Here is a 25,826-nt window from a genome sequence, read left to right on the forward strand (position 1 = left end):
GCATCCGCCACCATACCTAACTTCTTTTTTTTTTTTTTTTTTTTTTTTTTGAGACGGAGCCATTCTCCTGCCTCAGCCTCCCGATTAGCTGGGACTACAGGCTCCCGCCACCACGCCCGGCTAATTTTTTGTATTTTTTTAGTAGAGACGGGGTTTCACTGTGTTAGCCAGGATGGTCTCGATCTCCTCACCTCGTGATCCGCCCGCCTCGGCCTCCCAGAGTGCTGGGATTACAGGCGTGAGCCACCGCGCCTGGCCATTTTTTTTTTTTTGAAACAGAATCTTGCTGTCACCCAGGCTGGAGTGCAGTGGTGCGATCTTGGCTCACTGCAACCTCGCCTCCCGGGTTCAAACAATTCTGCCTCAGCCTCCCAAGTAGATGGGATTACAGGAGCCCACCACCCCGCCCGGCTAATTTTTTTTTTTTTTTTTTTTTTTTTTAGTAGAGGCGGGGGTTTCTGCATGTTAGCTAGGCTGGTCTCGAACTCCTGACCTCAGGTGATCTACCCGCCTCGGTCTCCCAAAGTGCTAAGTTTAACATGATGTCCAGGCTAATTCTGCTCATCTTTATATTCCCAGCGTCTCACTTGGCTTGCCATGTAAGAGGCTCTCGGAATCAAAACGGAGAGAGGCTGGGGGTGGAGCCAGCTTCGGAAGTCACGGCGGAGGGGCGGGGCGGGGCCTCGCCCACCAGGCGGCCGTCGGTCACGCGGGGTCCCGCTGGACTGCCGCGGGGCATACTGGGCCAAGATGGCAGCAATGACGAAGGCGCTTCCGCAGCGACTGGTGGGCTTGGCGTCCCTTCGGGCTGTAAGTGCCCCGAGCCGCCGAGGCGGCGGCCCTGCCGGCACTTTGACTGTCAGGGTCGGGAGCTTGGCAGTGGTGGCTGCTCTCTTAGAGGCGAGGCCGGACAGCTCTCAGGCCAGAGTCGGGAGGGCGTTGGAGTCCTGGACCCTCCCTGTTCCCCCCAAATCCTTTGAAGGGGATGGGAAAACTGAGGTCCGGAGAGGTGGAGTGATTTGTCTAGGTCGTGGAGACCTGGGACGCCATCCTAGGCGTCCTTATTCCCCGCCCAGGGCCCTTTCCGATGACCCTGGCCCCTTTCTCCCTCTAATTGAGCTTCAGACCTCTCCAACTCTTCATTAGTGAAAATCACGAACACCCTTGCATTTCCCTCGCCTCCATTTCCAACTCTTGTTGCTTTTAGAGATGCTTGGGGAAGTATCCCAGCGTACCGAGCGGGACTTGCGTTGACTGGAGCCAAGCTGTGATTCCCTTGGAATTGCACTTTGATCCTGTTCGATCCTGATGTTTCCCCTCTCCCATTTTCGGCGCAGGTAAAATGTAGGAGACCTAGCTGTATGGAACAGAAAAAATAAAAGCTCAAGCTAGGGTGTCCCAATAGTTCTGCCACTTTCTAGGCTTAATTACATAGTTATTTACTTTCTCTAAACTTCAGTTTTTTCATCTATAAAACGGACAACATTCTCTTGGGTTGGTTTTGAGATTAGAGAAAATGTGAGTAATACAGTTGGCAGTGTTCTGGCTCCTAATAAGTGATCGGTCGGTGGTTGTATTTTTCCCTTAGAGAGTTGAGAAGGAGTTACAGCTGTACAGAGGGAAAAATACACTCCTGGCACTGGGTCCCTCTCAGAAAGCCACGTTAATATCTTTACTAGGCCATTCACCTGCACCACCTGGTCATGTGTAAAATGAAGATGGCAATTCCAACTTAGAAAGTTAAGAAAATTAAACGAAATAGTAGATATTAATATGCTTTTAAGAAATATTTGGTGTAATGAGATGGCCATCTATGGGGTTCCAAGCATAGGAACCAGTATTAGTATTAGTACCAGATATGGGTTCAAGTCCAAGCTCTGTCACTTTCTAACTGTGATTTTTGGGTAATCTTCCTGAGGCTTGGTTTCTTCACCTATAGAGTTGGGATAATAATAGTCCCTGCCTTGAGGTTCTAATGCCTGTGGTTTAACACTGGGTTTAGTCAGTATTCGCTGTTAATGTTGATGTAGGTATACCATACCTCAGGACACTGTGGCACAGTACTTGTGTAGTTAGGGGGACCCTCTCTGAGCAGAGCTTTACAGAGGAGAAATGGGATGTTTAACCAGGAGAAGAGAAGACTGTGGACCGAACGGTGGTAAAGAGGCAACAGTGGCCCGGAGGTTAGGAGCTTGTGCTCTAGAGCCACACTGCCAGGTTTAGATGCTGCCTCAGTGACTAGCTCTCTATGTCGCCTCAGGAAGGTTACTTAATCTCTTTGGGCCTCAGATTTCTTTTTTTTTTTTTTTTTTCCTGAGACAGAGTCTTGCTCTGTCATCTGTCACCCAGACTGGAGTGCAGTGGGGCAATCTCAACTCACTACAACCTCCACCTCCCAGGTTCAAGCGATTCTCCTCTCAGCCTCCCGAGTGGGGCCTTAGATTTCTTACAGTAAAATGGGGATAACGATAGTTCCTACCTGATAAGATTGTTGAGACGACAATGTGGGTTAATATGTAAACGGCTCACCAGGCATGATGGCTCGTGCCTATAATCCTAGCACTTTGGGAGGCCGAGGTGGGTAGATCACTTGAGGTCGGGAGTTCGAGACCAGCCTGGCCAACCTGGTGAAACCCTGTCTCTACTAAAATACAAAAAATTAGCCAGGCATGGTGGTGTGCACTTGTAGTCCCAGCTACTTGGGAGGCTGAGGCAGGGGAATCACTTGAACCCGGGAGGCGGAGATTGCAGTGAGCTGAGATCACGTCACTACTCTCCAGCCTGGAGACAGAATGAGACTCTATCTCAAATAAAGAAATAAATATGTAAATGGCTCTTGTATGTGCCTGGCAAATGTTAAGTGTTTAAAAACTGTGAATTATTTTGTGAAGAGCTGTTACGGTGAAGGAAGTGTAATTGAGTTTATAATGTTCTAATAAAAGCAACTTGGAAGCAGGTTTTAGATTCTTTTTGTTTTTTGAGATGAAGTCTCACTCTCACTCTTGTCCCCCAGGCTGGAGCACAATGGCGTGATCTCGGCTCACTGCAACCTCCTCCTAGGTTCAAGCGATTCTTCTGCCTCAGCCTCCCGAGTAGCTGGGATTACAGGCGCCTGCCGCCACGCCTGGCTAATTTATGTATTTTTGGTAGAGATGGGGCTTCACCATGTTGGCCAGGCTGGTCTCGGACTCCTGACTCAGGTGATCCGCCCACCTCGGCCTCCCAAAGTGCTGGGATTACAGGTGTGAGCCACCGCGCTCGGCCTGAAGCATGTTTTAGATTCTTTCAGCAACACTCAACTGTTATTTATCGAGCCCCTATTATGTCCCAGGGCCTTAGAAATACAGCATTGAGGCCGGGCGCGGTGGCTCAAGCCTGTAATCCCAGCACTTTGGGAGGCCGAGACGGGCGGATCACGAGGTCAGGAGATCGAGACCATCCTGGCTAACACGGTGAAACCCCGTCTCTACTAAAAAATACAAAAAACTAGCCGGGCGAGGTGGCGGGCGCCTGTAGTCCCAGCTACTTGGGAGGCTGAGGCAGGAGAATGGCGTAAACCTGGGAGGCGGAGCTTGCAGTGAGCTGAGATCCGGCCACTGCATTCCAGCCCCGGCGACAGAGCGAGACTCTGTCTCAAAAAAAAAAAAAAAAAAAAAAAAAAAGAAATACAGCATTGAATAAAACAAAGTCCCTGTCTCATGAAACTTATGTTCCAGTGAGATAGTTTTAGGGTGATATACTAGCAGAGGCTGAACAGCCCTGTTGGAGGGAGATTCAAGTTGCAGGGACCTTCCAATTTAGCCTGTTGACTTCATGAAATTCAGTGGCTCGTTGCCTTAGTCTCTAAGAAGCTTTGTTGGCTGAAACAAGGCCAGTCAAGTGAGTTGTACATGTTCCAGCTGCTTCCTAGCAGGGAATTCCTGAGGGGCTTCAGGGGGTTGAGATCCTTAGCAGATTACACAGTGTGCCTCCCGCTTTGCCCCATTGTGGTATATTTATTCGGATTAAATCTATATAACAAAGTTGATTTGAAAAGTTACAGTATCAAGACAGGTAGAGGGAAGAGGGAAAAAAAAAGTCTTGTGTTACTTGATAGGGAAGACTAAGATTTGGAGCAGACTTTATATAGAGGAGACTCAAGGCGTTTTGTAAAAAATGTTTTCAGCTACTGGGGGTGTCACCTCCCCTTAGACCCATTCTTGTCATCATCCAGCCTATGACTGTAACAGAATAGAGCCCTCCTGCATCTCACCCACACCCCGAAAAGTCCAGGACTGACTATTCTTCCCCACACTCAGTAATTGCTCTCTTCTGGGACAGCTATGTCCTTCATGGTTTATTTGTTATTTTAATGTCTTTAAAGAGTGCCTCCTTTGTACCAAACACAGTGCCAAACACTAGGGATGAAGTGGAGTTGGGACAGACAAGGTCCCTCAAAGAGCTTATGTTCTACTGGAAGAGACATTGAGTAGGCATTCTTTATCGTGCTTTGAAGGAAATAATTATAGCTCTGCAATAAAACATAATGGGGGTGGGAAGAGAGGCAGCTTTGCAAAGGGTGGTCAGAGGAAGCCTCTCTGCAACTGAAAGATGAGAGAGAGATGTGAGAAGAGCTAGGTTTTTTTTGTTTTGTTTTGTTTTTTTGTTTTTTATTTTTTAAAGCCAGATAAGCAGCCTTGGGGCAGAAGGAAGAGAAGGCAGGGAGCTTAGCAACCTGTTGGGTGAAGGTTGGGAGTGGACAGAAGGGGCAAGTGATGATTCCAGGAGGTCAGAGGAGCCAACTCATACAGAGTCTTTTCTTTTCTTTTTTTAATTGGAAGGCATCAAGTGACATACAGAGTCAGTTAATTTTTTTTTTCTTTTTTTTTGAGATGGTCTTGCTCTGTTGACCAGGCTGGAGTGTAGTGGCACAGTCATAGCTCACTGCAGCCTCGACCTTCTGGGCTCAAGCGATTCTCCCACCTCAGCCTCTTGAGTAGCTGGGACTACAGGTCCATTCCAGCGCACCTGGCTAATTTTTCTATTTTTAGTAGAGACGGAGTTTGTTCATGTTGGCCAGGCTGGTCTCGAGCCTCTAGCCTCAAGTGATCTGCCTGCCTTGGCCTCCCAAAGTGCTGGGATTACAGGCATGAGCCACAGTGCCTAGCCTTTTGTTTTCTGTTTTTTACTTTTTTTTGAGATGGAGTCTTTCTCTGTCACCCAAGATGGAGTACAGTGGCACGATGTTGGCTCACTGCAACTTCCGCCTCCCTGGTTCAAGCGATTCTCCTGCCTTAGCCTCTTGAGTAGCTGGAATCAGGCATGCACCACCACACCTGGCTATTTTTTGTATATTTTTAGTAGAGACGGGGTTTCACCATGTTGGTCAGGCTGGTCTCAAACTTCTGACCTCAAGTGGTCGCCTGCCTCAGCCTCCCAAAGTACTGGGATTACAGGCGTGAGCCACTGCCCCCCACTGTGATACCCGGCCTTTTTAAACGACTTCTGACGTACATACAGCAGCATACAGAGTCCTGTAGGCCATGGTGAATAGGTGAAAGGGATGAATCAAGTTCTGGCTTAAGCAGTAGGGTACATGCGATGCCTTTTACAGAGATGGAAAGGATGGAGTCAGACAGGCTTTAGGAGAAATTAGAGTTCTGTTTCAGGACTGCTAAATTGAAGAGATGCAAATAGAGCTGTCAGGTAGGCAGTGGAAAAGGAGTCCAGACTTCAGAAGAGAACCTGTACTGGGAGCATGAATCTCTTGCTTGTTCCTGTTACTAAGTGAAATTTTTTTTTTTTTCTTTTTTTTTTGAGACAAAGTCTGGCTGTGTTGCCCAGGCTGGAGTGCAGTGGCCGGATCTCGGCTCACTGCAACCTCCGCCTCCTGGGTTCACACCATTCTCCTACCTCAGTCTCCTGAGTAGCTGGGACTACAGGTGCCCGCCACCACGCCCGGCTAATTTTTTGTATTTTTAGTAGAGACGGGGTTTCACTGTGTTAGCCAGGGTGGTCTTGATCTCCTGACCTTGTGATCCGCCTGCCTCAGCCTCCCAAAGTGCTGGGATTACAGGCTTGAGCCACCGTGCCTGGCCGTGAAATATTTTTTTTTGTTCTTAAATTCTCAAATAGATCAAATGTGAATTAAATGGTGAGAAATATTTCTTCTTGTGTCATTATTAGTGAAGATAGATCCATTCTTTCATATTGGTCTCCCTGGGAATTGTGGCAATCTCTTCCTCATACTTTTTGTTTCCTCTTTTAAACCAAAGGTCAGCACCTCATCTATGGACACTTTACCAAAGCAAGTGAAAATTGTGGAAGTTGGTCCCCGAGACGGTCTACAAAATGAAAAGGTAAAGATGGAAATGAGCCAGAAAAGTGTTTCAGGCATCTGCTTTGAGTATAACGTGTGGTAGGTGCAATGGCAGTGGACAGAGCTATGCAAAATGTGATTCCTCTGCACAAGTTAGGGGAGAGTAGAGGAGGCCAAACAGGGACAGGCATCTGTGACAGTTAAATGATCTAAAATGGTGGGGCAAGCTGGGTGGGTGGCTCATGTCTATCATCCCTAATTACTTGGGAGGCTGAGGTGGGAGGATGGCTTGAGCCCAGGAGTTTGAGACCAGTCTGGGCAACATAACAAGACTCCATCTTATTAAAAAAAATGTATATACATATATATACATAAATTGAATGGTGGTGCAACAGGTTTGGTGTCCCCAGGTCCACAGCCCAGTGGGGTGGGGTAGGTGGTGTGGAATGAAGGTGAGGGCATGCCTTTAGACCCAGCAATTCCATGTAATGGGATTTATCCAAAGCAAGTCATGAAGGCCAAATGTAGAGATTTAGCCTTGGAGGTGTTCCTTATGAACCTGTTGGTAAGCGCAGAACTGTTGGAAACAACCTAAATGTTTCATATGAGGAAAGTTGGGTCAGATACGTTATGGACTTCTTATAAAATGAAATATTATGAAGCCATTAATAACATAGGTATATATAAAGTGACTCAAGCAGGTTATAAAAGAGTGCGTGTGGCTGGGCATGATGCCTGTAATCCCAGCACTTCAGGAGGCTGAGGCAGGCAGATCACTTGAAGCTGGGAGTTTGAGACCAGGCTGGCCAATATAGTGAAACCCTGTCTCTACTTAAAAAAAAAAAAAAAAAAAAATTAGCTGGGTGTGATGGCGCACACCTGCAATCCTAAGGCTGAGGCACGAGAATTACTTGAACCCGGAAGGCAGAGGTTGTAGTGAGTCGAGATCGTGCCACTGTACTCCAGCCTGGGTGACAGCACAATTCTGTCTCCAAACAAAAATAGTGCGTGTGCGTGTTTGTGTGTGTGTGTGTGTGTGTGTGTGTATTTTTTTTTTTTTTTTTTTGGTGGGGGAGACAGCGTCTCACTCTGTCACCCAGGCTGTAGTGCAGTGGCACAATCTTGGCTCACCACATCCTCCACCTTCCCGGTTCAAGTGATTCTCCTGCCTCAGCCTCCCGAGTAGCAAGGATTACAGGACTCCACCACCATGCCCAGGTAATTTTGGTCTTGAACTCCCAACCTCAGGTGATCCACCTGCCTCGGCCTCCCAAAGTGCTGGGATTACAGGCATGAGCCACTGCGCCCTGCCATGTATTTTTTTATCTTACACTTTTATGTAAGAAAAAAGTTTGTATACATATGGGAACATTTATCTACACTAGGACCTAGACCAGCACTTTCTGTGAAGATGGAAATATTCTGGACGTGAGCCTTTCCATGTGGTGGCCACTACACCCATGTGGTCCTTGAGAACTTGAGATGTGACTAGTGTGGCCAAGGAATTGAATTTTTATTTTTACACAATTTTTATTAAATTGAAATAACCACATGTGACTAGTGACATATTGGACTGCACAGATCTAGAAAGTTACATACCAGGGTGTTAATAGTGTTATCACCAGAGGTTCTAAGGGTAGTTTTCTTTTGTTTTTGGCATGTTTTTCTGAAAGAATCATATATTGATTATTTTTCAATAAGAAAAGCTTTTTTTCTTTCCTTTTTTTTTTTCTTTTAGCACATCCATCCTAGCTTTAATAGTGAGTGCTTGTTGGAAACAATAGTGTGTAAGTTCCTGGAAGGCAGAATCCTATCTGTTCTGCTTATCACTGTATCCCTGGCACCTAGCACAATGCCTGGAACATGGAGGGCTTTTCAAAAATTATTTAACAGGCTGGGCATGATGCCTGTAATACTGGCACTTTGGGAGGCTGAGGCAGGCAGATCACCTGAGGTCAGGAGTTTGAGACCAGCCTGGCCAACATGGTAAAACCCCATCTCTACTAAAATAAATGAGCCATGGTGGTGGCATGTGCATGTAATCCCAGCTACTCTGGAGGCTGAGGCAGGAGAATTGCTTGAACCCGGAAGGCGGAGGTTGCAGTGAGCCGAGATTGTGCCGCTGCACTCCAGCCTGAGCAATAGAGCAAGACTCCATCTCAAAAAAAAAAAAAAAAAAAAAAAAAAAAAATATATATATATATATATATATGGAATAGATTAAGTTAGAGCAGTGGGAGAGAAATTGGAGAAGGCAGGCGAAGGGAGGACCTAGTAAGAAGGGCCTGGAGTTTTTTTGTGTGTTCTTTTTGTTTGAGACAGGGTCTTGATCTGTGTCACTCAGTGCAGTGGCACAATTATTGCTCACTGCAGCCTTGACTTCCCAGGGTCCAGCGATCCTCCCACCTCAGCCTCCTGAGTAGCCGGATCACACACGTGCCACCACGCCTGGCTAACTTTTGTATTTTTCGCCATGTTGCCCAGGCTGGTCTCAAACTCCTAAGCTTAAACAATCTACCTGCCTCAGCCTCCCAAAGTGCTGGGATTACAGGCGTGAGCCAATGTGTCCTCCTGGACCTGGAGTTCTTAGAATTTGTTGCCTAATCCTGTAAATCTTAGGGAGCCATAGAAAGCTTTTGATGCAGGAGAATGGAAGATTGGAAGCTGCATTTTAGGAGGATTCCTGTGTAGGATGAATTAGTGGCATGAGACCATGGCATGTTATATACAGAATAATGATGGTAGATTTGGAAAGAGGAATCCATAGAATCTGGTGAGCTACTGGACATGGTGGGGAGGAAGATAAAGAAGCTGTACGCTGAACACATGAGGCTGAAGTCCTGTGCCAGTTGGGAGACAGAAGAGAGGAGAGTGTGATACTTTCGGGGCCCCATCCCATACCCCCTAGAGGGTTAGTCATCTCTGCCCTTTCAGGCTGTCACACGTTGCTCTCAATTTGTTTATGATGGGATTATAAATTAACACACATTTACTTATGGGAAAACCTGCATGGCGGAATAATGTTTCTATGTAAATAACTCTTTTTCAGGTGAGAAGCTGCATTCACTGCAAAAAATTATCTATAGTACTTGAACTAATAGGTACTGCATTCTAAGGCTGTTTTAATACTAACTTTGCTGACCTGGTGTTTCTCCACTATAGAATATCGTATCTACTCCAGTGAAAATCAAGCTGATAGACATGCTTTCTGAAGCAGGACTCTCTGTTATAGAAGCAACCAGCTTTGTGTCTCCTAAGTGGGTTCCCCAGGTGAGCCCTAGCCCTCAATGAGAGGCCTTTCTCCAGGGATGAAAAGTTTTGCATTTGCCTTTGAAGCAAGTAGAAGTCAAGACCATAGGTTTCCAAGCCCCTGGCTTTGAGAGGTCTCAGGTGATTCATAGCACTGTGTTGCAGCAAAAGAACATGGCCCAGGATTCAGGGCCTTGGGTTCAGTCTTGGCTCTGCTCATCTGACTTGCTCAGTGACATTGCTAAGGCCTTTCCCCTCCTCGATATTAGAGATGACCTCTTCTAGCCCTAAAGTCTAAGACCCTCTATGCCTGTCTGTGGTTTCTTTGTTTGTAAAAGAGGAAGACTGACAACTCCTGCTTCACAAAGATAGTTAAGTGGAGAAGATACATCCTGTTACAAAGGAGTGTTTAACACACAGCTGAGCTCAGTGCCTGGCCCAGAGTACGTTCTCAATAAATGGCTGGCAGTAGTATTCCTGCTGTTTCTGCATATGTAAAGCTGGCAGTATGGGCCCTATGGAGAAACTGGGATCTCACCCAAACCACGGGCCCTTGGGACTCAGCAGCAGTCAAACAGTGAAAGTACTGGAGAGACTCAGCTCTGCAGAAGGAATTACTCTCTAAGAGTTCTGGAGATCAGAGGCTTTGTGATGAAAAGGTTTTCTCTAACTGAACTCTCTGCCTGCTCTTGGTGATGGCTTGACAGTGTCTCCCTTGGTTCCTAGATGGCTGACCATGCTGAAGTCTTGAAGGGCATTCAGAAGTTTCCTGGCATCACCTACCCAGTCCTGATCCCCAATTTGAAAGGCTTCGAGGCAGCGGTAAGAGGATAGCTTGTTGGTGGGGGCTCTTGAAATGAGATTGATGGCATTGGTCCCTGCCTTGTCTTGGGGCCTCAGTCCCCTGTCCTGGGACGTCCATCTGAACAGCTTGTCTGTCAGCCAGACCCTGGGGCAGACCTGGCCCTGCCACTCACTGTTCTGTGATGTTGACAAGTTGACAAGCCTATAAAATAGGGCTAAATGATAATACCTGAAGTTGTGAGCATTTCAGAAGATAGGATGCATGTACATTGCTTAGCAAGAGCCTGATAAAAGGTAACTGCTTAATAAATGATAGCTCTTTTGATTATCCACTTCATTAGAGAAAGGTAATCAAGCTCTCCACAAGTTTCAACAGTAGTTGCTGGCATCTGCCAACTTTCTTACAATTTTAGACAAGAACATCTTTGGAGATGTCGGTTCTGGATTTAGGCAAAAACCTTTATTTGGCTGGGCACAGTGGCTCACATCTATAATCCCAGCACTTTGGGAGGCTGAGGCAGGAGGACAGCTTGAGGCCAGAAGCTTGAGACCAGCTTGAGACCCGCTTTATGGACCAGACCATAAGGAGACCTTGTCTCTACAAAAAAAAAAAAAAAAAAATTAATTAGCTGGCTGTGATGGCATGCACCTGTAGTCTTAGCTACTCAGGAGACTGAGGCACAGGATGGCTTGAGACTAGGAGTTCGAGGCTGCAGTGAGCCATGATAACACTGCTGCACTCATCCAGCCTGGGTGACAGAGCAAGAAAAAGAAAAAGAAGCGTTTTCTCAAGAGTGACTTCCAGGGTGGTGATGGCGGTGGTGGTGGTTTCCTTGGGGAAAGTCAAAGTTTTTTTTTTTTTTTTAAATTAAGAGAAATTACTGTGTTTGTTTCCTACTGCTACTGTAAGAAAGCACTACAGGCTGGGCGCAGTGGCTCACGCCTGTAATCCCAGCACTTTGGGAGGCCAAGGTGGGCAGATCACGAGGTCAGGAGATCGAGACCATCCTGGCTAACACAGTGGAACCCCATCTCTACTAAAAATACAAAAAATTAGCCGGGCGTAGTGGCAGGCGCCTGTAATCCTAGCTACTCGGGAGGCTGAGGCAGCAGAATCACTTGAACCCAGAAGGCGGAGGTTGCAGTGAGCCAAGACCATGCCACTGCATTCCAGCCTGGGTGACAGAGCGAGACTCTGTCTCAAAAAAAAAAAAGCAAGCACTACAAATTGGGTGGCTTAAAACAACAGGAGTTTATTCTCTCACAGTTCTGGAGGCCAAAAGTCCCAAATCAAGGTGTCAGCAGGATTGGTTCCTTCTGAGGCCTCTGGGAGAATCCGTCCCATGCCTCTCTCCTGGGCTCTGGTGGTGGCCAGCAGTCCTTGGCATTGCCTGGCTTGTAGATGCATCTCTCCAGTCTCTGCCTCCATCTTCCCAGGGCCGCCTTTTCTGTGTCTCTGCGTCTTTACATGGCCATCTTTTGTTTTTGTGTTTTTTATACAGAGTCTGGCTCTGTCGCCCAGGCTGGTGTACAGTGGCACAATCTCGGCTCACTGCAAGCTCCGCCTCCCAGGTTCAAGCAATTCACCTGCCTCAGCCTCCAGAGTAGCTGGGACTACAGGCGTCCACCACCACGCCCGGCTAATTTTTTGCATTTTTGGTACAGACGCGGTTTCACTGTGTTAGCCAGGATGGTCTCGATCTCCTGACCTCGTGATCTGCCCGCCTCGGCCTCCCAAAATGCTGAGATTACAGGCATGAGCCACCGCGCCCGGCTGGCCATCTTTTTTCAAGGTCACCAGTCATATGGGATTGGGGCCCACCCTATTCCAGTATGGCTTCATCTTAACTAATTATATCTGCAATGACCCTGTTTCCAAATAAGGTCACATTCTGAGGTGTGCTGGGTTTTAATCCTTCAACATGTCTTTTTAGGAGGACACAAGTCAACCCATAACATTCACATAACATAAAATTTACCTTCAGAGAAATTTTTTGCCACTCTGTGCCAGTGTTCCTTAAACAAGAAAGTGCTGGCCGGGCGCGGTGGCTTACACCTGTAATCCCAGTACTTTGGGAGACCGAGGCGGGTGGATCACAAGGTCAGGAGTTCGAAACCAGCCTGACCAACATGGTGAAACCCTGTCTCTACTAAAAATATAAAAATTAGCCAGGTGTGGTGGCGGGCGCCTGTAATCCCAGCTACTCAGGAGGCTGAGGCAGGGGAATCACTTGAACCTGGGAGGCGGAGGTTGCAGTGAGCCAAGATCGTGCCACTACACTCCAGTCTGGGTGACAAAGCAAGACTCTGTCTCAAAAAAAAAAAAAAAAAAAAAAGAGAAAAGTGCTGAAAGGAGTTCACCTGGATGTTGGCAGGTTGCTGCTGGAGCCAAGGAAGTCAGCATCTTTGGAGCTGCCTCAGAGCTTTTCACCAAGAAGAACATCAATTGTTCCATAGAGGAGAGTTTTCAGAGGTTTGACGCGATCTTGAAGGCAGCACAATCAGCCAATATTTCTGTGCGGGGGTGAGTCAGAGCACATTGGTATCGTTTCCTCTGTACCGTTCTGGAATGGGGCTAGACTCTGACTCAAGTGGTCCTCCTGCCACAAACTTCTTATCTTGGTGGGGGGCAGCCCAAACTCCACACCTAGACGTCTTTTCCCAAATAAGTGTGGTCAGAAGAAATCCTAGCAAGTACCTTCTCTCAAATCTGAATTTTGGGTCAGTTTACCAGCTGACCATTATGGCATGCACCTGTAGTCCTAGCAACTTGGGAGACTGAGGCAGAGGATGGCTTGAGACCAGGAGTTCGAGGCTGCAGTGAGCCATGATAGCACCACTGCCATCATGCTAGAGGAATCGAGCAGGACAGGACACTAACTGGAGTTTGTGGAGATCAGTTGAGTCCTGGCTTTATAACTAGCTCTTCACACATCCCTGGAGAATTACCTGGGCTTCTATGTTTCCAACATCACATCTCTAATATCAGTGATTCCAGGCATTGTGTGTGTATTATCTATAATAATTGAAACCTCATAATAGCCCAGCAGGGAGTAGGTTATCCCCACTTTATAAATGACAAAACTGAGGCCCAGGAAGGGTGAATAGTCTACCGTAAGGTCACAGTGCTGTGCAAATTGCAGCCAGAGGCCCGGCATGGTGGCTCACACCTATAATCCCAGCACTTTGGGAGGCCAAGGCAGGAGGATCATCTGAGGTCAAGAGTTCAAGACCAGCCTGACCAACATGGCGAAACCCCATCCCTACTAAAAATACAAAAATTAGCAGTAATTCCAGCTACTTGGGAGGCTGAGGCAGAAGAATCATTTGAACCTGGGAGGTGGAGGTTGCAGTGAGCCAAGATCACACCACTGTACTCCGGCCTGGGTGACAGAGCAAAACTCTGTCTAAAAAAGAAAAAAAAAAAAATTGCAGCCAGAATGATCTTTCAAAAGTGCACATCTGGGCTAGACATGGTCACTCATGCCTGTAATCCCAGCACTTTGGGAGGCCGAGGTGGGCGGATCACCTGAGGTCAGGAGTTCGAGACCAGCCTGGCCAACATGGGGAAACCCAGTCTCTACTGAAAATACAAAAATTAGCCAGGCATGGTGGCGCGCCACCTGTAATCCCAGCTACTCAGGAGACTGAGGCAGGAGAATCACTTGAACCCAGAAGGCGGAGGTTGCAGTGAGCCAAGATCACACCATTGCACTCCAACCTAGGTGACAGCGAGACTCTGTCTCAAAAACAAAAAACAAAATCCCACAAAAGTGCACATCTGATCACATCCCTCCCGGTTAAAAAGCTTTCAGTGACTAATCAAGTGCAGACTTTTTAATGAGGCTAACAAACCCTGCATGATTTGGTCCCAGCTCTTTTCAGTAGCGCTACTGTTCCAGTTCCCTTCTGGCCCCTGCTTCCTCCTCATGGTACACTCCAGCCCAACTGGAACTTCTTTCCGTTTGTCACATGCCTCCACTCTCTCTTGCCTCTGGACCTTTGCACGTGCTTTCTGTAGACTCAGAACAACCTTCCTTCGGAGGCTAAGGTGGGCGGGTTGCTTCAGCCTAGGAGTTTGTGACCAGCCTGGGCCTGGGCAACATGGTGAAACCCCAGCTTTACAAAAAAAAAAAAAAAAAAAGCCAGGCATGGTGGCATGTGCCTGTAGTCCCAGCTACTCAGGAGGCTAAGGTGGGAAGATCACCTGAGCCTGAGAGGTCCAAGCTGAAGTGAGCCAGAATCATGCCACTGCACACCAGCATGGGTGAAAGAGTGAGCCTCTGTCTCCAAAACATAAAAAAGAACACTTCCTCCACATCATGCTTCTCGGAGATAACTCCTGCTCATCCTTCAGGTCTTCTTGTGGGAGTCAGTTCCTCTGAGAAGCTGCTCCAGTCCTTCAGCTGGAGTTAGCGCCCTTCTCTGGGCGCCCATGGTGTCGGGACATCCTCTAAATGTAGCACTTAGCTGCTTGTTAAATTCCCTCCCTGCCCCACCTCACTAGACCATGCACTCCCTGAGGGCAAAGCCCACATCTCTCCCAGTCCCTGGGGTGCTCCACTCTCCCAGCTTGGGGCCTAGCACACAGTGGGCACTCAGTCACTGACGGGCAGGTGGATGAATGGGGAAGCAGGGGCTCCAGTAACATCAGTCCGACTTCCAGATCTGTGTCTTTCTAAGCATCTCTCTTACCTTTTTCTTGCTCAGCAGTGGTTGGAGAATAAGTGGGAGCATCAAAATGGAAAAGTACGCTGAGATCTTTGAGTCTGAAATTATTTATCTATAGAATGTTTATTAAAAATTATCTATAGCCTCTTAATATGCAGAATACTTTGCTTGACTCTAAAGGGTTTTGAATACATCTCAGCTCCAAGAGGGTGGGTGGGAATAGAAGTCACCCACATCCAAAATCTACCCTCCTTACCATAGCCCTAAGACCCATGATCAGACCTGTGCCCACCTTGCTGACCTCCTCATCTCATACTTCCTTTCCCCTTGCTCTCTCTGCTTCAGCTATCCTTTGTTCTGTCTGGAGCACGCCTGGCTCTTCTGTCTCACGGCTTTCTCCAGGCTCTTCTCTCTGCCTGGAATGCTCTTCTCACAGACCCCCAGCTTCTTTCGGCTCCAACATCCTGTCCTCAGAGGGGTCTTTTCTGGATCCTCACTACAGCTGGCCTCCACTTGTTCTGTCATTTCCCATCTTTCCTCTGTAGCACATCACTTCTGAGAGTTTCTCCATTACTTACTTGGTTGCCTTTTTATTGGCCATCTCCCTAACTTGAGATAAGCTCTGAGAGGGCAGGAACCTTATCAGCCTTGCCCACTGCTCTATGCCAGTTCCTGGCACATAGCAGGCAACTCAGTAAACATCAGGCGAATAAATGAATGAATGAATCTTCTAGCAACTCACTGGGGCAGCTCATCCCTTGGCCCTCAGGCCAGCGCAGCCTATTACTGACTCATATCCAACTTAGCTCTTGTTCTGAGTTTGGTTTTACCCAGTCTTTGGTCTCCTTCTGGATTACTGGCCCCAGCTCCTCTGGCACGTAGTTTTGCTCCGTCTCCCCACCGTACAACCCAGCTGCTTACTCTCCTTGCCCTGTCTAGCTCCTCCTCCTCCGCTTATTGTAAATCCTTGGCTGCCACTCCTGAGGCCTGTGCAACTTCTGCTTCCTGAACTGTAGGTCCATTGTCCCCCAGTTCCCTGCCATTGCTCTCTACTGCCTCCTGCTGGCACTGAGTTGTACCATCCCTGCCCTTCCTCCGCCCAGCTGCAGGTGTTGATTGCACACTGATCAGAAATGTGTGTTAAATGCCCTGCTTCAGTTCTGCTAGCCAAAGAGCTCAGGACACTGACCTCATTCCTCCCCTGTCTTCCCACAGGTACGTCTCCTGTGTGCTTGGCTGCCCTTATGAAGGGAAGATCTCCCCAGCTAAAGTAGCTGAGGTGTGTGCATGTGTCAGGGTGGGGGGTTTGGTGAGGGTTGGCCACCTTGTCTGCCCCTGAGTGCATAGGTTCCTCTCCCCACCCTTTCCTGCAGGTTCCTGATTTCATTCATTCACCCAGCTCCTTCATTAAGCTCCCCCCCGTGAGCACAGCCCTGCACTTGCTCCCTGGAGGACCCCCTCCTAGCTGGACATGTAGTCCTTGAAGCCCCTGGCCTCTACCCAGCCTGAAAACCTCTGATTCAGTTTCCAGTCTGGTCGTTGAGGTGATTCTCTGAGGAGAGGCTCCTTACCCAGGAGTTCCCACAGTTCCTTGTAGTGATTGAAAGGCCACAACCCTGATGTCCTCTGAACAGTCACCAGGTCAACACTGAGAAGAACACGGCACAGGAATTGAGTTTGACCAGCCCAAGAACTTACGTCATTTAGTCCTCAAAACCACTGTGCAAATTTGGTGTTATTATTCCCTTTTACAGTTGAGGAAACTGACACTAAATAATTTGCCACAGGTTACAAATGGTGAAATCAGGCATCAAACCCCATTTTGTCTCCCTCCAAAGCCCGCTTCTTCCCAGGATACTTTGTGGCATCCAGATAGGGGGAATGGTAACAGTAGCAACTGTTTCTTGAGAGTAGCTGCCCTGCTCCAGGTCTTAGCCTCAGTTGCACCAGTCCTTGCCATATGACCAAATGGTCATCACCATTTTTCCGAAGCAGAAATTGAAGCTCAGAAAAGTTAAGTTCCTTGCCAAGGCCCACAGCTAGTGAGCAGCAGAACTAGGACTTTAACCCAGCATCTCGTGACTTCAAGGGTCTGCTCCTTCCCCTGCACCCTGCTGCCCCCTAAAGGCCAGCCACTGCTGCCCCGCTCTGTGCAGGGCCGCTGGGGGAAATGACATCACCATTTCATTTATCTAGCAGATCATTGGTGTCTTCTGGTCCCCCTGCCCCACCACATCCCTCCGCACCTTGTCCAGCAGCCCCATGCTGGCAGCAGCTCCTTGGGTGAGGCCATCTTTTTTTTAAGTTCACCAGTCATATGGGATTAGGTGCCAACCCTCTTCCAGTATGGCTTATTCCAGTTGGACCCATATTGGACCTATTCCAATATGGACCCATTTTGCAGTGGTTTTAGAGGTGTGCAAATGGGCTTCTAAAAATTTAAATAGTGATGTACCTCTATTAAAAAATATAACTATTGGCCAGGCATGGTGGCTTACGACTGTAATCCCAGCACTTTGGGAGGCCGAAGCAGGCGGATCACCTGAGGTCAGGCGTTCAAGACCAGCCTGGCCAACATGGTGAAACCCCGTCTCTACTAAAAATACAAAAAGTTAGCGGGGAGTGGTGGCAGGTGCCTATAATCCCAGCTACTTGGGAGACTAAGACAGGAGAATCACTTGAACCCAGGAGGCAGAAGTTGCAGTGAGCTGAGATTGTGCCACTGCACTCCAGCCTGGGTGACAGAGCAAGACTGTCTCAAAAAATATATATATTGTACATATATAATATAATGTATATAATTATATATAATTATATAATGTCTATAATTATATATAATTAATGTCTATATAATATACATTATATATCATAATGTATATCATGTATTGTATATAACTACATATATACATTATATATTACATATACAATTATATACATAATATATAATTATATGCATAATATATGTATTATATATTATATACATTATATATATACTATTAGCTGGGCATGGTGGTACACACCTGTGGTCCAGGTTACTTGGGAGGCTGAGGTGGGAGGATTGCTTGAGCCTGAGAGGCCGAGATCACACCACTGTACTCCAGCCTGAATGACAGAGTGAGAACTTGTCTCAAAAAAAAAAAAAAAGAAAAAAAATGTAACTAGCATCTCAGACCCATGATTTCATGGATTTTATTGCTGAGGATAAAATGACACAGAAGGAATCAACTTCACTGATTCCAGCACCTGGGTCTGACAGTATGATGTGACGGTGGTAAGTGAAAGACTGAAGTGTGAGGGGCACAGGTAGGGAGGAAAGCACAGGGGTTGGAGCTTCAGGACTGTGGGCTGGCTCCAGCGGCTGGCTCTGCCCCTTAAGCCTCCGCCTCCTGATCATAGGTAGTTGGAGTTGTGAGGAGCATGTCATCCAGTAGGAATTGAGTGCCTCATACACAGAAGTGTTCTGTCCAGGCAAAGGTCCCCGGCTTCTGAGTGCATGGATCCCCTGGCTGGTGGATTCTGTATCCTCCAAGTGCCTGCTTGCTTCCTTAGGTCACCAAGAAGTTCTACTCAATGGGCTGCTATGAGATCTCCCTGGGGGACACCATTGGTGTGGGCACCCCAGGGATCATGAAAGACATGCTGTCTGCTGTCATGCAGGAAGTGCCTCCGGCTGCCCTGGCTGTCCACTGCCATGACACCTATGGCCAAGCCCTGGCCAACACCCTGATGGCCCTGCAGGTAATCAAAATCATATGCCCATTCTCCCAAAGGTCATGGTGGGCAGGACAGCTTGTTATCATTTATTCTTTCAGCAAACATTTACTGATGCCAGTATGCCAGGTTCTGAGCGGGCAATGGTGGACATTGTCATGGTGACCCCGCTCAGATGTGAAGTGTACACCTCTGTGTTAGGGAGACAGTTACGGGAGTTACATGGCAATCCTGCTGCATTATGACAGATGCCATGAAGGGAGGAAGCATGGGGCTCAGGAAGCCTAGAGGGGCTCCATCCCAGCTGAGGAGATCTAGGAGGATTTGCAGAAAAGGCCTGAGTGAAGCTTGAAGGATATAAAGTAAGCTGCTGGCGAGGGAAGAGGAAAGGTGACTGGGCAGAACTGCACCTCAGGACTGATGTAGGGTTCAGGGAGGACTCATACAACCTACAGGGTTGTGAGTGTGCGAGTGTGTAGCGGAAGCAAGTGAGGAGACAGGAGGTAGAGAGGCCAGCAGAGGTCACTCAGAGAGAGAGGCTTTAATGCCGTTCCCCTCAGATTTAGTTTTCCTTGAGGTTTGCTTCTCATGGGCTGGTCCAGAATGGTGATCCATTGGCTGGCAGCCAGATAGAAGGGACATTCTTGGTGTCTGACCACGGCTACCTTGCTGTAGCACTGGCCTACCCTTCCATCTCTAGGATAGTGATGGCAGTCCCAGACACTTTTTTTTTCCTCTCAATTATCCCCTAGAAGTTCGTGTCTAAGCCAGGTGAGTCTGTTACATTCTGGGCCGGTTTCCTCAGAGTTGTGGCTGTCAAGGTTAAGGTTCATAGCTCTGTGGTCTCCTCATTTCTCGGCTTACTGTGACACTCCGCCATGGCTCCTGGGCTTTCCTTCAGCTCATGCGTTTCTCGGCCAGGCAGTCAGGAAGAGTGACTTCCCCTCCTAGACCTTGCCAGGCAGGTAAAGGGGAATTCTGCACAGCCCAGGTGAGTCTGAGGCAAAACTCCATCCTGACTAGGCTCGGGACACTCCTGCTCCTCTGTGCTTCTCTGTTTCTTGGCAATGATGTCTCAGAATCCCCTTTTTGAAAATTTATCAGGGAACAGGTTGATCTGTATGATGTCTGGCAGCAGCTTCCTCTGACCTCCCTCTTCCATCAGTTATTTCAGGAATATGGATCGATGTGCCAGGTTAAGTGCTGACTTAGATAATAGTAACAAAACCCAATCCCTGCCCTCTGGGAGCTCATGTCATGGTGGGTGGGGAAGACGGATGGAAGATTACAGGCGTGTAAATAACACATTGTCAGACCATTTATTCACCTATTAAAACCTAACCTGACAGTGCCTAGTGTGCTCGGCACTGTTCTTAGCATTAAGGATTCAGCTGCGACCAAAACAGAGTCTCTGACCTCATGAGGCTGACACTCTAGTACGATGAGGCAGATAATAAATAAACACATAAACATACAGCAGGCCAGGTGCTCATAAGCACTGTGGAGAAAAATGAAGCAGGTTAAGGCAGTGCCAGGCCTTTCTGTAGAGTGGCCTCACTCAGAAGGAAGCATTTGAGAGCGACCCGAGGGAAGCAAGGGAGTGAGCCCTGCGGACCCCTAGCAGGGAGCGGGAGGGAAGGGAGCCCCACCCAGGAAAGCAGGCACAGAGCCCTGAGGGAGGAGTGTGCTTGCCATGTTCAGGGATCAGGAGGAGGCATGTGGCAGGAGCAGTGTGACCGAGGAGAAGGGGGCAGAGATGTCAGGGTTAGAGGAAGGCCAGATCGGGGGCCCTGTAGGACTTTGACTCTTTCAGACTGAGCTGGGAAGCTAACAGAGAGTCTTGAGCAGGGGCGGGGAGGGAGATGATCTGAATGTTCCCTTTGAGAGGCTCCTCGGCCGGGCACGATGGCTCACACCCATAATCCCAGCACTTTGGGAGGCTGAGGCAGGTGAATCACTTGAGGTCAGGAGTTTGAGACCACCCGGCCAACATGGTGAAACCCCATCTCAACTAAAAATATAAAAATTAGCTGGGTGTGGTAGTGGGGGCCTGTAATCCCAGCTATTTGGGAGGCTGAGTCATGAGAATCACTTGAGCCCGGGAGGTGGAGGTTGCAGTGATTTGCAGTGAGCTGAGATAGTGCCAGTGCACTCCAGCCTGGGCAATAGAGCGAGACTCCTTATCAAAAAAAAAAAAAAAAAAAAGAAAGAAAAGAGGCCCTTCTGGCTCTTGTGTAGAGAATACACTATAGACGCAGAAAAACCAGTTTGGAGCCTACAGCAATCCAGGTGAGAGACATGGCAAGGAGACCTGGAGGGCGGAGGTCCGTGACCGGATCTCAGCAGTCTGATCTGTGAAGCTCGAGACATCTATAGGCAGGTATGTTAACCTGGGTGCAATGAACTGGGAGGGAGTGGAGATAGAGAAGCTGTCTGAGGAGTGAGCAGTAAGGGCTCCAGCCAAGATCAGGGAGGTGAGGAAGAGCCAGCAAAGACTGGATCGAGGCCTCAGGAGAGGCCAGAGCACTAGGAGGAAAACCAAGGGATGTGGAGCCCTGGAAGCCACACGGAGAAGGTGTCCAAGATGATGCAGCTAGTCAAGTGCAAAGATGAAGACACTTGACCTTTGTACTTAGCTACATGGAGGCCACCAGTGGCCTTGACTAGAGCTGTTTCAGTGGAGGAGTTGTGGGGATGCAAACCTGTTTCAAATGGGTTCAAGTGGGAATGGTAGATGTTAAATGGGAACAGCTCTTTTGAGGGACTTTGCTTTGAATGGGGGGAAAGAAATGGGAGGTTAGAGGGTTCCAAAAAGGTTTGTAAAAGATGGGAGAGATCGCAGGCTATGTGAGGATGACCCAGTGGAGGGGAGTAACAGGTTGCAGGAGAGAGGGAGAGAGAGATTTACTGAAGCACATTCTGAAGCAGGTGGGAATGGGCCTCATGCCAAGGTGGAGAGGTTGGCCTTGGCTAGGAGCTCGGGGTCCATCTCAGGCAGCATGAGGGACAGTGGTTCTGTAGGCCCAGATGTAGGCAGGTGGGTAGAGGTGACGTTGGGAGTCAGTGGAGACATCTCTTTTGATTGCATTCATTTCCATAAAGCAGCAGATGAGAATGAGGATGGGGAAGGGGGTGACAGAGGTTTAACAAGAGAGGAGAAAGTGAAATAGTCATTTGGGAGAGTGGGAGGTGACTGACCTGGGAAGATGGGATGTGAGCCTCATGTGACAAGGCCCTGACTGAGTGAGACCAGCCTGGAGGTGGTAGGGGGTAAGCGGGGGGTAACAAATGAACCACAGTAAACAACAGAGGTCTGAAATCTCAGCATTGGGAGGGGGTCAGGCTGGTGATCAGAAAAGGTCTCCCTGAGCAGGTAGCTTTCAGACTGGAACCTAAAGGGTAAGAGTCCACCATGAAAGGAAAGATACTGCTGGCAGAGGAAACAGTGTAGCAGAAACTAAAGGGAGAAGCACTGTCTCTGTGGGATTTTCGTGTCAACAGAATCATAAGCCAAAGCAAAGAATGACTCTAGAATTTCAGGCAACAGACGCTTGGGAGGTTTGCAAGGCCCAGCTCTGTGGGCTCTTGTCCCCAGTGCCAACCGTGTTTCACCATCCTTATGTTTCCAGATGGGAGTGAGTGTCGTGGACTCTTCTGTGGCAGGACTTGGAGGCTGTCCCTATGCACAGGGAGCATCAGGAAACTTGGCCACGGAGGACCTGGTCTACATGCTAGAGGGCTTGGGCATTCACACGGTAAGCCCGCCCACCCCCTGGTGGCGACAGCCCTGAACTGACCAGGGCTTGGCCTGAAGCTGAGAACAAAAGCAGATGGGGGTATTTGGGGTTGTTAAAGTGTGGAGGAGTAAAGAGGGAAAGAGTTAGCCAGGCACAGTGGCTCATGCCTATAATCTCAGCACTTTGGGAGGCTGAGGCAGGTCACTTGAGCCCAGGAGTTTGAGGCTGCAGTGAGCTATGATCCTGCCAGTGTACTCCAGCGTGGATGAAAGAGCAAGACCCTGTCTCTTCAAAACAAAACAAAAGAGGGACAGGGTGCCAGGGATTATGGATATTTGATCTAATGTTTTAATGTTTGTGAGAGTAGGGTTGAGTGAGGCCACACGCATGAGCACAAGAAGGCTGGAGTGTCAGGGTGACTTTGACAGTTCAGTCCTAGGAGACACCAGGGAACATGGAAGGGGCCCTGGGAAGGGTCAGGTTCATGACCTGAAATGAGTCAGTTCTCTCTTGGCTTTGTTTTGTTCTCTGTACAATGCGGACAGTAGCGTTAAACAGCTCACCAGGGATCTACCAGAGTCCACCAGGGCCCTCAGTGGTGGGACGGAAGCAGACTAGCATCTGTGCTTGAGGATCAGATGGAACTGGGTTTAAAGCCTACTCCTGCCACTCACAGGCTATGAGACCTCAGACAAATCATTTCATCTCTCTGAACCTAAGAAATGGGAAGAATAATGCTATCTATCTCATGGAGCCATTGTGAGGATTAAGTAAGAAGATATATGTAGAGGGCCAGGCGCGGTGGCTCACACCTGTAATCCCAGCACTTTGGGAAGCCAAGGCGGGTGGATCACCTGAGGTCAAGAGTTCGAGACCAGCCTGGCCAACATGGTGAAACCCTGTCTCTACTAATAATAGAAAAATTGCTGGGCACAGTGGCTCACGCCTGTAATCCCAGCACTTTGGGAGGCCAGGGCGGGCAGATCACCTAAGGTCAGGAGTTGGAGACCAGCTTGGCCAACATGGTGAAACCCCTTCTCTACTAAAAATACAAAAATTAGCTGGGTGTGGTGGCGGGCACCTGTAACCCCAGCTACTTAGGAAGCTGAGGCAGGAGAATCACTTGAACCCGGGAGGTGGAGGTTACAGTGAGCTGAGAACGCGCCATTGCACTCCAGCCTGGGCGACATGAGCAAAACTCTATCTCCAAAAAATAAAAAAATAAAAAGAAACCTCATGTAGAATGCTTAGCACAGAGCTGAACACCGAGTGCATTTCAGCAAATATGAGCTACTGTATGAACAGAGGGTTTCTGCCTGGCCCTTTCAGTTGGTGTTTTTATCCCTCCCTCTCTGTCTCACAATCCTCACTTGAATATCAGTTTTTTACCTCTGTGGGCCAGGCCCTGTGCTGGGCCCTGAAGAGGGAGTACTGAACAAGACTGATGAGATCTGTGCCCTGGTAGTGGCACTACAAACCATTATACAGATTGGGCATCTTACATGAGGGGGAGTCAGAGGAATAATCCAGGTGCCAGACAGACAGGAACTCACAGGCAGCTGGTGCCCCGCTGTCAAGGAAAAAGCCTGTTTATCGTCACCTTTACTTTTTCAGTACCACAGTTGTCTATCCATGCTGATGTTTTCCCTGGTGTTGAGGGCTATGCCCATGACTTACCACATCCTCTAACTTGTTTCTCAAAGGGTGTGAATCTCCAGAAGCTTCTGGAAGCTGGGAACTTTATCTGTCAAGCCCTGAACAGAAAAACTAGCTCCAAAGTGGCTCAGGCTACCTGTAAACTCTGAGCCCCTTGCCCACCTGAAGCCCTGGGGATGGTATGGAAATAGGTGCACACACAGATGATCCATGGATGGGAACACGGAAATGAGAATGAGGTTAAATGGTGCAGGTACCTCACAGCCAGCTCTACACAGAGGTCTCTCCTGGCAGAAAGCAGGTGAGGGGCAGGAGGAGCTGCTTGGCAGCAGGACCCCCTGCCCAGACCTGAGTAGGAGCAAGAGGCTTTGAGGGCTGAAGTCTCCCTTCATTATGGACCCTGGCCCAGGAGTTGAATCCCTGAGGACATGTGGGAACCCCATTCCCTACTTGGCATGATCCTTGAGTCTCCTCTCTGGATGGAATCTGTGAGCTGGCCACCTGGCCGCCCTCTACACAGCTCCACCCTGCCATGGCCTTGGGGCCCTTGCTCTCTGACTTCTCAGGACACAGGTCATGGGGCTTCTTCCCAAGCTGGCAGAGACCATTTGTGGAAAGTGGAGAGCTTCGTGCTGGCCATCTGCCAACTCCAGCATCTCTAGAAAATCTCCACGCTGAATGTGATTTTTGAAAACAGCTTATGTAATTAAAGGTTGAATGGCACAGAATCATTCCGGCATTCGGTTGTGCAGCTGTGTGTATACATGAGCGTGGGGGAGGAAAATACTTTACCATGTTGCACTCTGAGAGGAAAATGGAGACTATGAACTAGTTTATTAATCTTTGCATTTCCTCCCTGTTTCCCCACCTGAGCCCCAAATCCATAGTGACTGGAAATCAGTGGCTTTGGGCTTACTCAGGAGGCTGCTTGCAGCAGTTGCTGGCCAGAACACCCGACAGGGTTGTTTCTGAGCTTTGCCTCTGTGACTGGGGCTATTGCACAAGCTCCCCCGAGGGCACACTTGCTGCTTTGGACCTCGGTGGCCCGGCCTCTCCCTGGTGTTCTCAGGCCCGGGAGCGCTCACCTGTCGGTTCCCCCGGGCTCTGCGGTCAGGCGCTGATTCTCGGCTGCGGGGACACCTGTGCGCTCCTGCATTTAGGGCTCCTTTGCTCTGGTTTCATCACGCAGGATGTCACATTTTGTGCATATTATCCTTTAGCTCTACTACTTTTCATTGTAAACAAACAAAATCATTTTCTAACCTGCCGTCGTGGCAGGCAGAGTGCAGAGCATTCCCGGCAGGTGTGGGCCGCGGTGAGGGCTGAGAGCCAAGGACGCCGGAACCGCTAGTGTGGCCTGACAGCTTCCTCCATTATTTGCAGACTGGACTTCCGGCACCACGGCCCCCTGCGACCCTCTCCTGTCTTAGTCCCGTGGGATCGGGTAGTTCAAGATTTTGAATTCAGGGTCTGGTAGACACCGGCAAGTTTGAAAACCTACGGGTCAGAGTGGGGCGGAGGCGTGGGCCCCCTACCCTCTGCCCCCTGCCCCCTCCCCTCTGCCCCCTGCCCCCTCGGAAGCGCGGCCCTCTTCCAGGGGTTGGGACAAGCTGGCCTGGGGACCCGGGGCACCGGCAGGGACCCAACCGCTCCCGGGACCTGGCACCAGCTGCGCCCCTCGCGGGGTGGCACCGCCCACT

The 25,826-nt window shown here is 48.9% G+C and overlaps 1 protein-coding gene and 1 pseudogene across 3 annotated transcripts; one reads left to right on the forward strand and one right to left on the reverse strand.

Moving 5' to 3' along the window:
• Positions 1-25,826, reverse strand: part of LOC144335247 (B-cell CLL/lymphoma 7 protein family member C pseudogene) — a 369,536-nt pseudogene that overhangs the window by 93,969 nt on the left and 249,741 nt on the right.
• HMGCL (3-hydroxy-3-methylglutaryl-CoA lyase) lies at positions 738-24,854 on the forward strand. 3 transcript variants are annotated; one of them, XM_015130904.3, is made up of 10 exons: positions 738-810; positions 1,208-1,337; positions 6,255-6,338; positions 9,461-9,568; positions 10,274-10,369; positions 12,727-12,875; positions 16,238-16,301; positions 18,572-18,760; positions 22,363-22,488; positions 24,174-24,854. In XM_015130904.3, exons 3-10 carry the CDS (start codon positions 6,270-6,272, stop codon positions 24,273-24,275), a joined length of 903 nt encoding a protein of 300 aa, XP_014986390.1. In that variant the 5' UTR covers positions 738-810; positions 1,208-1,337; positions 6,255-6,269; the 3' UTR covers positions 24,276-24,854. The 3 variants fall into 3 exon arrangements, with proteins under 3 accessions (XP_014986390.1, XP_014986375.2, XP_077826143.1); XM_015130889.3 differs by lacking the exon at positions 1,208-1,337; XM_077970017.1 differs by lacking the exons at positions 1,208-1,337; positions 12,727-12,875; positions 16,238-16,301.

The sequence above is a fragment of the Macaca mulatta genome, chromosome 1, assembly GCF_049350105.2.
Source record: "Macaca mulatta isolate MMU2019108-1 chromosome 1, T2T-MMU8v2.0, whole genome shotgun sequence".
Lineage (NCBI taxonomy): Eukaryota > Metazoa > Chordata > Mammalia > Primates > Cercopithecidae > Macaca > Macaca mulatta.